General features: G+C 36.3%; 1 protein-coding gene across 1 annotated transcript; it reads left to right on the plus strand.

The window, feature by feature from the left end:
* Window positions 1-278: 278 nt before the first annotated feature.
* On the plus strand, window positions 279-9,510 carry LOC109174726. Its single transcript, XM_019323981.1, has 3 exons — window positions 279-429; window positions 512-723; window positions 9,100-9,510. Exons 1-3 carry the CDS (start codon window positions 279-281, stop codon window positions 9,508-9,510), a joined length of 774 nt encoding a protein of 257 aa, XP_019179526.1.
* Window positions 9,511-15,645: the final 6,135 nt, after the last annotated feature.

Raw genomic sequence — 15,645 nt, forward strand, 5'->3', positions numbered from 1 at the left:
ATTTGTGATGAATTAATATATTAGGATACCCGTATATACACTTGACGTTCAAACAAGAACATGTTGAAAAGTTCATGTATATATACATATATGTACATGTTGAAAAGTTCATGTATATATACATATATGTACATATATATATATATACATACACTCAAGGTTGTGTTGTGAGTACATCGGATGGAGGTGAAGTTTTATTTGGTGAAGCAGCAACAATTGTTGAAGGCAGGAAAAGTTTAGTTGATGTCTCGCTCATGAACTTAGGAGCAGCATGGCATATGACCTCACGGAAAGAATGGTTTCATAAATATGAACCTGTCTTTGGAGGATCAGTGTTCATGGGAGATGATCATGCCTTAGAGATTGCTGGTATTGGTACTATTAAACTAAAAATGTTTGATGGTACGGTTTGCACGTTCTATCCAAGAGGTACGACATGTGAAAGGCCTGAAGAAAAATCTATTGTCTCTAGGACAATTAGATAGCTGTGAATGTAAAATTCACATTCAAGATGGGATCATCAAAGTAAGCAAGGGTGCGCTTGTTGTGATGAAAGCTAAAAAGATAGCGGCCAATCTATACATGCTTAAAGGAGAAGCAGTTGTTGCATCAGACAATCTTCTAGAGGAATCAACGATGATGTGGCATCAAAAACTTGGCCACATGACAGATCGAGGTCTAAAGATTCTTACTGATCAACATCTTCTTCCACGGCTAAAAAGGGTATCATTACCTTTTTGTGAGCATTGTGTTACAAGTAAGCAGCATAGATTGAAGTTCGAGAGCTCTAAAGCAAGAAGCAAAGCTATCTTGGAGCTAATCTAGTCCGATGTTTGGCAAGCACCAGTTATATCCCTAGGAGGTGCAAAATATTTTGTATCCTTCATCGACGACTACTCCAGGAGATGTTGGGTGTATCCAATCAAGCGGAAGGCGGATGTATTAGAAGTTTTCAAAATCTTCAAAGCGCATGTGGAACTTGAATCCTAGAAAATGATCAAGTATTTGAGGTCGGATAATGGAGGAAAATATACTAGTGATGAATTTGATAAATTCTACTTACAAGAAGGTATCAAATAGCAGTTCACGGTGGCATATACTCTACAACAAAATGGAGTGGCAGAGCGGATGACAAAACCTTATTGAACAAGGGCAATGTTGAGGACTACAAATTTGGCAAATCCATTTTGGGCAGAAGCAGTCAAAACTGCCTGTTATGTGATCAATCGGTCACCATCAATCGCAATTGATCTGAAAACGCCAATGGAAATGTGAACTGGTAAGCCATCAAGTTATTCACACTTACATACATTTGGGAGTCCGGCATATGTGATATACAACACTCAAGAAACATCAAAACTTGATTCAAAATCAAGAGAATGTGTTTTCTTGGGGTATGCTGATGAAGTGAAGGGGTATCGCATGTGGGATCCCATTGCCCACAAGGTTATCATTAACAGGGATGCTGTTGTTGGAAAAATAACATTAAAATGACATTTTAAGTGGCTATTTTGTGGTATAATTATCAGTGAGGTCCACTTCCGATTTGGGTCGGGTCAAAGTGGATTCGGGTTCTTCGTAGTGAGACGAAGAGATTGATATATTGTACGCTCAAAACGGATAATGCGTGAATGAGATATTGATTCTCAAAGTAGACCCACTTGAGTTGGAAAATGAAGGGAAAAAGTGGCTTTTTATCCCACATTGGTTTGGAAAGAGGATTTGACCCCCCCCCCCCCCCTTTTATACAAGAGCTTTTTTAGAGCGTGTAGAATTGTATAGCATAGAGGCTCTCTCGCGCGGGAGGGGGGGGGGGGGGGGGAGCAAATCAAATTCCAACTAGAAACGAGATCGGAGAGGCTTGATTCAAGCCCGAGCTCGTGTGCGCCGGCACCTGCGGGCACGAATGTCGTCTGGAAATTGGCTGGCCTTGCGGGCTAAGTTATGCCAACTTTCGGTATCATTTTCCAACACACTATAGCCATTGGAGAGATGTGTTGTTTCGGCCTTGTGTGGCCGAAACTTGTTACATGGCATTGTGGTTTCGGCCTTGTGTGGCCGAAACTTGTTTCGGCTGTGGGTTGTTTCGGCTGCGGCCAAAACCTGGGACAACATGGGTTCGGCCTTAGGGGCTGAACCAGCAACAGGCTATTCTGCCTTCTGCTTTCAGACCGTTGTAAGATTAAATTCAACAGTTACAGAATTAAATCCTCTATTAATTCTATTTTTTAATATTTGAATTTAAATCTTAGATAATGGCCATGTTGTTTCAGGAGTTATAAAATTGGTTTTAATACCAATTTAAATTCCATGATGAATGCTATTCATTCTTTGATCCCTATATAAGAAGGGGTAGAGGGAGCAGATTTTCCAAGCACGAAGTGGCAGAACACACAACACGAAATCATACTTTTCAGCTTCAAAAACTCTGCTTCTCCTCCTTTCTTTGCCTAGCTGTGTTCAAGCCTTTGCTCTAGTTTGTCGGGTTCGCTCGTTTGGCTTCTCAAACGTCAAACTGTAGCGCGTTTTATCCTGGGAAACCTAGGCCACGACGCTCCTAGCACTTGTGGGAGGTGGCAAATAAGGTTTTAAGGAAAGAGTGGTCTCTTGACTCACGCTAAAAACCCTTACCCAAACACAAGCCATCTTTTCCTTCTTTCGGTTTTGGATTATGCTTCTAAGCAAAAAATCCTCCTTTTTTGATATAGTTTGGTTGGAATTATAATCTGTGAATTATAAATTCCATTTGGTTGATATGTATATATCTTTTCCGTAGATATTCATGCATATAACCATGGTGGTCTGATTTATATATATATATATATATATATATATATATATATATATATATATATATATATATATATATATATATATATATATATATATATATATATATATATATATTTCGGATATATATATCGAATAATATTTTATATACTTTCGTGTGTGTATATATAAATATTATTTTACGATATTAAATCGATTTTTGGTTCATTATCATCAACAATCTTAAAACCTTATTTTTTTTGATAATGAACAAGTCGATGGATTCCAAGAGTATTGGATCCGTGAATGTTGCTCGTAGTGCACATTCAAATGGTCAGAACGGCAACGACGTTGCACATTCCGTGATACCGGTTGACGGCGGCAACGTTGGAAATAAGATTTCCATAGGAGTTGCAAAAACACACGATGGTGCTCCGGAGAACGTTGGTTCACGAACCGGTAGACCTGTGGCTCGTGGCACACAATTGGTACCTATTGTGTTGCCTAGTGGATCGGCTAAAAGCCACGAAGGATCCTATGATGGTGTGACCACTACATGGTCTGAGGACTATGGTAGTGTGACCAATGACTTCAACCGTAATCAAAGGAAACTTAAGCGGAAGCTTAGCTTTCAAGAAGATTCTGGAAAGAAGGAGAAATGCCACTACAAAGAGAACCGTCATCCTGGTGAAAAGGTTGAAGACAACTTCGCTATGTTTAAAACATGTGGATGGTTGGACGAGTGAGGTCACAACCGAGGTACCCCCGATGTGCGCTATGGACCACCCTTTGTGGAGTGGACGGTTGAGAATGGAACAAGGCACACGGGTTCGAAGGACTACTACATAGGAATAATGGAAATTGGTTTCCAATGTAATTTTTCCTATTTATTTATTTGTTAAATAAATATTGTAGTATCCTTGTGATACATTTTTTATTGTTGAATAAAAAATGAATTGTTCCATTGAGCTATTGAATCATAGTACATATGAATTATTTGTAAGAATAATGTCAAATGTATAAAATGATTCAATATGAGTGCGTAATGCATCACGAAGCATTATGTGGAAAATGCTAAAATGACTTAATGGCCGGAATGAAATGTAACAAGCGTGTTACATGCTGAAATCCCGTAGTGAACTTTGGTTCTGGTTCATGTAGAACCATAAGGATTTCAATAATCAATTTGTCAAAAATTGGGATAGCTATATAATCGTGAGCGTCACAGCTCAATTGTTGAATATTTTAATTAATATTCTGAGAACGATTATATAAGCTTGATTCAACTAGTCAGAAAATTTGGTTGATTTGTTCTCGTTAATTGTGTGATAATAACTTGATCAAAAATTCAAAATTATACTAGTATATTTAATTTGAGACAAATTGTGTTTTGGTGAATAGTGTTTTTGTAGCACTAATGGAAAGTGCAATTTAATTTGGCACTTTGAAGTGCAAATTAAAACACTGTAACAGTGCTATTAAGCACTAGGTAGAGTGCTTAATTAGGCACTTTCGGCCACTTGGTGGCTGCACCTTTAGGTGTTGAAAACTTAAGCACTTGGTGCTTTGGTAATAGCAATAAAGGTGCTAGATTATGATTGTTCTTAATGCTAATCTACTTAGCTTAAACCTTTCATATGTGGCTAATTAAATTTAGCATTGTAAAAATGCTATGTGATCAGCACGAAAGGAGGTTTGGTTAATTGTGTAATTAACTAGTAATCCTAGTGCTAAGTAGCACTAGAATTATAAATTAAGCAACCGATCGATGTTGCTGTGAGTTTATAATTTAAAGCAATAGAGATTGCTTTGGAATCGGTGTGTTAGTTTGGCAGCAGTGATTCGTGCTCTGTGTAGCATGTTTCGTGCTTCACTACTAAGCATTGATTCGTGCTTCAATTTCGGAAGCACTGATTCGGGTTTGTGGCCTTACGGTTAAAACCAAATGGATTTGTAAAGGCTAATCTGTTAGCTTCTACGAGATGTGCTGACGTGAAGCACATGTTTATTCTTTATAAGAATAAAAGGATAACCAAATTAATTGTGGATTAATGCGGTTACTAACGATCGATGTAGCAAATATGAAACACCTATTGGTGATTTCTGCGAAAGCGTTGGTATCGTACTCGAGCGCACGACACGGTATTCACCTCAATCGAACGTTGTTGCCGAACATAAATATCAAGACGTTGATAAGTTCGGGTCTACCTCAAGGTATGTGGGGTGAGACAATACTTTGGACAAGTAAGTACATTTTAAATAAGGTTACCCGCATGGAATTCTTACGAATTATAGGTACGTAGGAAGTTTTCCTACTAATGCCTGAAATGTGGGGGTGTCTTGCCAAAGGTGTGTATTGGTTCTTAGTACACGAGTCCAAGAATTTGGATGTACATAATAACACGAAAGATTGATTCAAGAAATTCATCGTTCTTGGAAGATGTATTTTTTGTGAAGGATCAATAAAGGACCTAGCACGTTGAAAGGAACTTTCGGCGTAGCTATGGTTGAAGGGTGTGAAAGATAACCCGAGCTCGAAGCTAGACGTAGCAAGAGAGCTAGGATTGAAAAATCCTTTGGTCCAGATTTCTAACAAACATACTAGAATGTGATGCGCATATTCTAACTTGTTTACTAGAAAATAAACCGGATTTTCTGACATGGTTGTTAGAAAATGAGCCTCGAACGTATGTAGAAGTGGTGACTTCTACATGTGGACCAACCCGAGAGAGGCTATCGAGAGTGAAGTAGATTCTATCTTAGAGAATCATACTTGGAACTGGTTGTTCTTCCTCCAGGTCGTAAGACCTCGGGATCCTAAGTGGATCACTAGCTGGAAGATAAAACCGGTTGGTTATATTGAAGTAAAATGGTCGGGCTTGTAATTGTAGATTACATACAACGCGAGTGCCACGGTTACTTCGATATACATTCCCGTGTGATGAGAATGGAATCCATTAGAATGATACTTGCCAAAGCCGTTTAGCGAGACTTGGAAGTTCATTAAAATGGATGTGTCGCTTTCTTAGTAGACATGGAACGACCTGAGGGTTTGTGGTTCCACGATGTGAAAAGAAAGTGTGTAAGTGGTGAGATTATTGTCTAGTTCAAACAATTGCCTTAGTGTTTGGCATGAGAGTTTGATCATACAATGATGACCAACGAGTTTGGTATAAACGAAAATGAAAGTGTGTCTACGTTTTACGTAAGATAGACGGTGATATCACTATTTGTTTATACACGATAAACTCAACGTGGGTAGCAACGATCGAATGATCAATTCTACCAGGAACATGTCAAATTTGAGATTTGACATGAGAGGTGTGAGTTTGGCAGATTTAATCTTCGAGATTAAAATCATGAGAAGACCGTATGGTCTCGTGTTAAGCCAATCTCATTAAGTTTGATTGAATCCTTGTAAAGGATGATAATCTAGTGGCTCGGACACCGTTAGATACTAACGTACAACTAGCCAATAATCACGGAGATTGTACTTCTCACGGAGAATACATTCAGATTATCGGTAGTTTAATTGTATCAAATGGGTTGTACTAGGCCAGATATTGCCTTTGCGGTTAACGAACTTGGTAGACATCCGAGTAACCCTAGTGATGCGCACTAGAAGGCAATAGTGAGAGTTGTGAGATACTTAAGGTATGCTCGTGACTTTGGACTGCACTACGTGGGATATCTAGCTGTACTTGGAAAGTATAGCACGTTAACGGGATATCAAAGGACGCTAAGTCCATCAAAGGCTACGTCTTTACGTAGGCCAGTGCAGTCGGTTGGATGGAAATTCTCGAAATGATTTGTGATAGCTAAGATCCGACGGGATCTAAGCTGAGAGCCTTACACTCGTGTCGCGAGCGAGTAGGCCAAATGCCTATGCCATTATTTTGAGTATGTTCCTAGTGGTGAACTCGTACCTCCAATTTGTGTGCATTGCGATAGTCAAGCCAAAATTGGTTAAGTTCAGAGTTAGATGTGGAATGGTAAGTCTAGACTTATAAGTCGAAGACGTAATACCATTAAACAATTTCTCACAACGGGGGTTATCTCTATTGACTATGTGATGTCAAAAGATAACATAGCGGCCGCTAACTCGCGAACCTGAGGGTAAGCAAATGGTTGTTGAGAAGTTGGAACGAGGAATGTGTCTAAAGCCCTTGGACTAAAAGTTCTATAGTGGATACTCAACCTAGCTGGCACCTAGATTCAATGGGACAACTAAATTATGGAACGGAGCGTGTCACTGTGGGGGGTCTCGGACTCCCTACCACTCCTCGTAAGAAATAGTGACTCCCGCACAAGGCTAGCATGTTGATGCTTTAATGATTCTTGAGTATGCGGGATACTCGAGAAAGAATCACCTATGTAAGAGAGAAGTGAGGGTCGCTTCAAAGGAGAATTGTTGGGCACAATTCTTTAGAAACTCTCGTAGAACCAGGAACGGTGACCCACGACCAAAATAGGCACACTCATGAGAACAGAGCATGGTTGGGAGGTTCCTGTGTGAGATATGTCATCGTCTACACAAACGGCAGTCGGTTCAAAGACATCGCGTTCTACCGAACAGCCAGTAGAGTAAACATTTCTTCACAAGGGAAGGTTCAAAGGGTATAGTGACTCCCTACCTATCCTATGCAGGGATCGACCATTTGAACACAGTTGTTTCCGATTTCAAAATACCCCGAAAATCAATTTTTCATTCATGTGGGGGATTGTTGGAAAAATAACATTAAAATGGCATTTTAAGTGGCTATTTTGTGGTACAATTATCAGTGGGGTCCACTTCCGATTTGGGTCGGGTCAAAGTGGATTCGGGTTCTTCGTAGTGAGACGAAGAGATTGATATATTGTACGCTCAAAACGGATAATGGGTGAATGAGATATTGATTCTCAAAGTAGACCCACTTGAGTTGGAAAATGAAGGGAAAAAGTGAGCTTTTTGTCCCACATTTGTTTGGAAAGAGGATTTGACCCCCCCTTTTATACAAGAGCTTTTTTAGAGCTTGTAGAATTGTATAGCATAGAGGCTTTCTCGCGCGCGCGTGCGGGGGGTGTGGGGGTGCAAATCAAATTCCAACTAAAACGAGATCGGAGAGGCTTGATTCAAGCCCGAGCTCGTGTGCGCCGGCACCTGCGGGCAGGAATGTCGTCCGGAAATTGGCTGGCCTTGCGGGCTAAGTTATGCCAACTTTCGGTATCATTTTCCAACACACTAAAGCCATTGGAGAGATGTGTTGTTTCGGCCTTGTGTGGCCGAAACTTGTTACATGGCATTGTGGTTTCGGCCTTGTGTGGCCGAAACTTGTTTCGGCTGTCGTTGTTTCGGCTGCGGCCGAAACTGATGTTTCGGCTGTGGCCGAAACATGGGACAACATGGGTTCGGCCTTGGGGGCCGAACCAGCAACAGGCTATTCTACCTTCTGCTTTCAGACCGTTGTAAGATTAAATTCAACAATTACAGAATTAAATCCTCTATTAATTCTATTTTTTAATATTTGAATTTAAATCTTAGATAATGGACATGTTGTTTCAGGAGTTATAAAATTGGTTTTAATACCAATTTAAATTCCATGATGAATGCTATTCATTCTTTGATCCCTATATAAGAAGGGGTAGAGGGAGCAGATTTTCCAAGCACGAAGTGGCAGAACACACAACACGAAATCATACTTTTCAGCTTCAAAAACTCTGCTTCTCTTCCTTTCTTTGCCTAGCTGTGTTCAAGCCTTTGCTCTAGTTTGTCGGGTTCGCTCGTTTGGCTTCTCAAACGTCGAACTGTAGCGCGTTTTATCCTGGGAAACCTAGGCCACAACGCTCCTAGCACTTGTGGGAGGTGGCAAATAAGGTGTTAAGGAAAGAGTGGTCTCTTGACTCACGCTAAAAACCCTTACCCAAACACGAGCCATCTTTTCCTTCTTTCGATTTTGGATTATGCTTCTAAGCAAAAATCCTCCCTTTTTTGATATAGTTTGGTTGGAATTATAATCTGTGAATTATAAATTCCATTTGGTTGATATGTATATATCTTTTCCGTAGATATTCATGCATATAACCATGGTGGTCTGATTTATATATATATATATATATATATATATATATATATATATATATATATATATATATATATATATATATATTTGTGTGTATATATATATTTCAGATATATATATCGAATAATATTTTATATACTTTCGTGTGTGTATATATAAATATTATTTTACGATATTAAATCAATTTTTGGTTCATTATCACCAACAGCTGTATTTATAGAAGACAAGGTACAAGAAAGTGAAAGCACTGGGAAGGAGAAACCAATGACAGCAACAGTACAAGTTGAGGGAAGGAAGGAAAGAAGAAATTCCAGTTTCTTCTGAAGCAACAATAGTGCATGATGAACAAGATCAAGCTGAGTTTTCAACTTCAAAAGTTCGACGATCAACTCGGGAGAGGAGACAACCATCTTGGCACTCAGATTCTTCAATGGAGGGAAATGTTGCATATCGTCTACTAACAGAAGATGGTGAGCCATTAACTTACTATGAGGTTATGAAATATCCAGATGCATCTTTGTGGATGACAGAAATGCAAGAAGAAATTGAAGCTCTCCATAAGAATAAAACATGGGAACTTGTCTCGTTATCACAAAGAAGGAAGGCTATTGGGAATAAATGGGTCTATAAGATCAAACGAGATAGCAATAATCAAGTCGAACGGTATCGTGCTCTCGATTAGTTGTAAAAGGATCTGCTCAGAAAGAAGGAGTTGATTTCAATGAGATATTTTCTCCTATTGTACGACTTACAACAATCAGAGCATTCTTAGCGATGTGTGATGTGTTTGACTTGTATCTTGAGCAGTTGGATGTGAAAACTGCATTTTTACATGGAGAACTTGAAGAAGAGATTTACATGCTCCAACCAGAAGGTTTTGAAGAAGAAGAAAAAAAAAGAACTTGGTTTGCAGGTTAAACAAATCTCTATACGGTCTCAAACAGGCGCCGAGATGTTGGTATAAGAGATTTGATTCATTCATTCTGAGCCTTGGATACAATAGATTTAACTCAGATCCTTGTGCATATTGCAAGATATTTGATGATAATCAGTGTATCATTTTGCTGTTGTATGTTGACGACATGTTGGTAGTAGGCCCCAACAATGATCGTATCACAGAGATGAAGGCTCAACTGGCTAGGGAATTTTAAATGAAGGACTTGGGACCAGCAAACAAGATTCTAGGGATGCAAATCCACCGAGACAGAAATAATAGGAAGATTTGGCTCTCTCAACAGAATTATCTGAAGAAAATATTGCGGCGCTTCAACATGCAAGATTGTAAGCCAATTTCTACCCCTCTTTTTATTAATTTCAAGTTATCATCAAGTATAAGTCCTAGCAACGAAGCAGAGAGGATGGAAATGTCTCGAGTACCGTATTCATCAGTAGTGGGCAGTTTAATGTTTGCTATGATTTGCACTAGACCAGACATTGCACAAGTAGTGGGAGCGGTCAGTCGATACATGTCAAATCCAGGTAAAGAGCATTGGAGTGCTGTGAAGAGGATCCTTAGATATATCAAGGGTACCTCAGATATTCCATTGTGTTATGGAGGATTAGACTTCATTATTAAAGACTATGTTGATTCAGATTATGTAGGTAATCTTGATTGTAGTAAATCCACCACGGGTTATGTGTTTACTCTTGCTGGCGGAGTAGTAAGCTGGGTCTCGAAGTTACAGTCGGTTGTGACAACTTCAACGACGGAAGCAGAATATATTGCTACTACTCAAGCTAGTAAAGAGGCAATATGGTTGCAAATGCTATTGGAGGAGCTCAGGCACAAGTTAGAGAAAATGACTCTATTCTGTGACAATCAGAGCACTTTGTACTTGACAAAGAATCCAGCATTTCATTCCAAGATGAAACACATACGAGTTCAGTATCACTTTGTTCGTGAAAAGGTGGAAGAAGGAAGTGTGGATATACAGAAGATCCATACTAAAGATAACCTGGCAGATATGTTAACAAAGCCTATTACCAACGATAAATTCGTATGGTGTAGATCCTCAATTGGCCTAACAAGTATGCAAGCAGTAGGGAATTGGCAAAAGGATGAAGATCCACATTGTGACTTTAAGTGTGAGATTTGTAAAGAATAAAGTCAAATGTAGGAGCTAATGTTTGGGCTAAGGTTTTGGAGGAGCAATTGCTTGGGAAAAGATTTGAGTAAAGGGAATTGCTTGGGCAAAGGTTCTCCTGCAGGGAATTGTTTGGGCAAAGGTTTGCCTAAAGGGAATTGCTTGGGCAAAGGTTTCTCTTAAAGGGAATTGCTTGGGCAAAGGTTTCTCCTGCAGGGAATTGTTTGGGCAAAGATTTGCCTAAAGGGAATTGCTTGGGCAAAGGTTTCTCTTAAAGGGAATTGCTTGGGCAAAGGTTTATCCTAAAGGGAAAGGCTTGGGCTAAGGTTTGAGAAATGGAAAAAGCTTGGGTTAAGGTTTTGAGCAAGGAAAATTACTTGCAGGAGAAGAATTGCATTTAATGTTGCATTAAATGTCTTGCAATTCTTTAGGCATTGGGTTTGCTATAAAAAGGGAACTCCTTTCATTGTAAATTATCCCATCACAGTAGCATAGTCTTTAGAGAGAGATAGAGAGTTATATTTGTAATTCCTATTGTAATATCATTTTGCCAATACAGAAAATTCTTCTTCAAATTGCCTTATTTTGTGTATGATTTATTTTAAATCTTACACTAGAAATATTCTCAATATTTCCAGATCAAGTTGCTATTATAATTTGGTGTTGTGAACCCGTATCGATCCTAACATGAAGTATGTACCATTTGAATTACACTTCAGTTTCATTATTATTATTATTATTATTATTATTATTATTATTATTATTATTATTATTATTATTTTGAAAATCAAAAGAGAAAAATTCATTCAGTGAGGTCCAAGCTCAAAACACGAACAATGGATGGAAAGGAAACCAAAGAACAGTCCATACAGTCAGACATTGAAAGGGCTACCCGAGCTAACAAGTGGGCAACCCTATTCGTAGACCGTTTTACAAATAAAAAGCTAACCTTAACAAAAACAGTACTAGTTTTCTAATGTCATTCAAGATGAGATCAAAAGAAGAAAATAAACTATGATCATGCAAAATGCCATTAATAACTTGGAAGGAGTCACTTTCGATCTGGCAGTTATCAAAATGAAGATCCTTAATCCACCTCAACGCTTCGCGAACGCCAATGGCTTCAGCTTCGTTCGGTCTGCATACACTTGACCATGGGAGACTTTTGGCAGCAATGAAATGGCCTGAAGAATCACGCAAAACAAATCTGAACCCCATCCTTTTGTTGGTTTGATCGAGCGCGGCATCGACACTTCAGTTTTATTTGACAATATTACTATGTTTTTTAGTTTCATTTTCATACACACTAGTTTCATTATAGTAATACCAAAGTACCATTTTAATTCTACTGCAATTCCATTTGACAAAATACATTATTTCATGAACTCTATTTTTTTTTGTTTCATTTTCCACAAATACTAATTTAATTATAGTAATGCTGAAGTATTATTTTAATTACACCACAGGTTCATTTTATAATATATGTTATTGTATGGCTCTGGATTTTAGTTTTATTTTTCACGCACACTAGTTTCATTATAGCAACACTAAAATATCATTTTAATTATACTATAGTTTCATTTAACAATAATGTGCTCTTTTTTTTTTTTAACATCCACAAAAGTCATACCTCCAGTAATTAGTTTAATTTGTTTTTGAAATGTAACATATATTTTAATTTGACATTTTGACTGCGTTTATTCTAATTTTTGATTTTTTTAATTTTTCATTATCCATATTTTAGTTTGGAATTAGAAAAATATGTAAATTGTTGTAAATAAATATATGTAGATATGCTAATGATCTTGTGGTCTAATGGCATGAAGTGAGCAGCATACACGGTACAATGGATTTAAAAATCACATATTCACATTGGGTAATATAACAACGCAGATATCCCATAATTAAAGATTACATATTAATATTGAACAATATTGTATATGAATGAATAATTAGGGTTTTAGAAAGCAGTACCAGTGACTTATTTTGGAATTGGAAAAATATGTAAATAAACACATTAAAGGATAATATATAAGTGGACCACAAGTCTTTATTGAAGGATAATAATGAAAACTATAATCTATCCATCTACTAATTTTTTGTGTGAAAAATATTTTATATTTAAATATTTATTATTAGTTGTGATATTCAATAAATATGAAACAAGTGAAATATTTATCACAAAATTAAATAATGGGTTACAAATAATTATGTGATCGAGTTAATAAATTTAGTCAGTCAAATATGTCATCTCTCAGTCATTATATCATGGACTAAGGTTAGGTTCACATTGCAATGTGAACATTATTCCAAATGATGTTGTTTCGACTTACATAAACAGTGCTTTTAGTGGCGCTGTTTTTTTTTTTTTCGCGCAATAAAAGATATCATTAGTATTACATGTATATAATCTATTAATTATAAGCTTATAAAATCAATACATTAAGTTCATAATAAAAATTTATTAATTTACAATTAAATAAACTATACATACAATAATCATGATTATATATATATGTCAAACACTAATTTATGAATTTTTATCTTTAAATTTATTTACTTACAACCCACATATTATAAATTTAGAATAATGTTAGAATTACTTGACATAATACATTTATAGTTAACCGATTATTTACCACCTCCTGCAAAAGTGAATAGTGAATGTTAACCAAACGGGTAGGAAAATTTTTTGCTAATTAAACAAAACAATATTGCTTGAGATAGAGTCCATAATATAATATCGACCTAGTCATCTCCTACCTCCTTCTAGAATCAATCATAACCATAAAGTAATCAAATTACAACCCTAAGAAAATCATGGTGCATAATCCAATGATAATGACTGGTAATGTCTTTTCATTTGTCAATTGATTAAGAAAACTATACAAGAAAGATACAAATAAAAAATGCATACAATTTACAGCGAATAGTTTTCTAACACTTGTGTACACTCCAAATCTTAATATGTTATTATGATAATGAATGATGTGTTCTGTTTCAACTAAAAGTCTAAGTTTTTTTTTTATTACAAAGGATGGGGATACCCACACAATCTACGCCATTTACGCCTACAAGGGAGCAACCGGATATCAGTGGACCACAAGCCATTTGGTACTAAAAGTCTAAGTTGATAGTTGAATTATACATTTATGTTTATATATTATAGAAATGATAATTTACTAAATATAACAATGGTAACATTTTAATTAAAACCTAAATGAATTCAAACTTACCATTGAAGAATGTAAGAAAAAATATTGTGTATGCATGTACATGGTAATAATAATGTGGAAAGATAACAGAAGTTATAACGGCAGGAATATTTTTGTCCAAAAAATTATGTAGTACAGCTTTTATAGCACAAGATACAAAAAAATTAACGGAAAACATGGACATAAACCAGGGGTATAACCTGAATTGAAGCTTATTATGTTTTTAGATATTCAGTAGTATTAACACTGCATTTGAAATCATAAATTCTCAAGTTGATAGGAAAGTTTCTCTTGAAATTTTAATTCTTAAAATATGAAAATAATAATAATTATTATTATTTGGATACAATAGATATTTCAATTTACAGATTATTATTTTTTTCATATTTTCTATTAACCAAACAATATAATATGAAATTTTCATTTATTTTTTTTTAATTAAATTTCGTTCTTTATGTTGGATTTTGGATTAGGGGTACCAGGAGTAGGCACTCAAACCCAATTAACAACAATTTAATCAAGTCTCTAACTTAAATAGAATGATAAAATTAAACACAAGATTTTAGCATTCAAAAAAAAAAAAAAAACAAGATTTTAATGTCGGTTGAAAGAAATTAAAAAATTACGAGTTCTTTTTTGTTTTCAAGCCAAAACGGAATTTGCTATTTTGGTATGGGGTTAATTGTATATGGTTGAATTCTTGGAAGCCATTAATGATGATCTTGGATGGATGAAGATGAAGCCAAAATAAAAAACAAAAAGGGCAGACAAGGATTGCTACAGCATGTGAGAGAGAGAAAATGTTGCCGGGATAAGATATTGTCTCCACTTGTCCTCATTTCCTTTAATAATATTTTTTTTCTTTTAAGTAATGTTGACTCCAAAGGCAATAAAACATATTTAATTATTTAATTGAGTTATAATGTTTAGGTTAATCTCTTGAGGTAATGAAACTTCGTCCATTATATAATTCTTTAATTGAGTTCCAATGTTTAGGTTTATCTCTTAAGACTCAGTCATTATACGGTGGGTTATGATTTATATTGTAAAATGAACCACTGACATGTATATTTATTTTTAATATATTAAATATGTATCTGTAGTGTATTACATATTCATATTTACTTATTTAGTATCTATAAAAATGGTTCACCTTTTAATGTTGGAATGATCCGTAGTATAATTTGCCAATGAAATGTGTCTAGACTTCTGAGTTAATTTGTGAATGTTGGTGCGCACCTACTTTGGACATAATTCTACACAGTCGTGATTAATGTTCGAACATTGGTATTTTTTTTTCAAATACTGCCTTAATTACTGGTATTTTTTTCTCAAATACTGCCTACTGACGTAGTGAGTTAAATCTGTGCGGGCATGTTGAGGGATTTCTTGTGACATAAAGGTGAAATCGTCCACCCAAGACATTCTTTCGCCGTGCCCCAACAAGATTCTGGAATGGTAAATTATAGTGATTCAACTTATCAAATAGATGCTAGACAAGCTCATTGCAGCAAGGAG

This window comes from Ipomoea nil, unplaced genomic scaffold, assembly GCF_001879475.1.
Source record: "Ipomoea nil cultivar Tokyo-kokei standard unplaced genomic scaffold, Asagao_1.1 scaffold0656, whole genome shotgun sequence".
Taxonomy (NCBI): Eukaryota; Viridiplantae; Streptophyta; class Magnoliopsida; order Solanales; family Convolvulaceae; genus Ipomoea; species Ipomoea nil.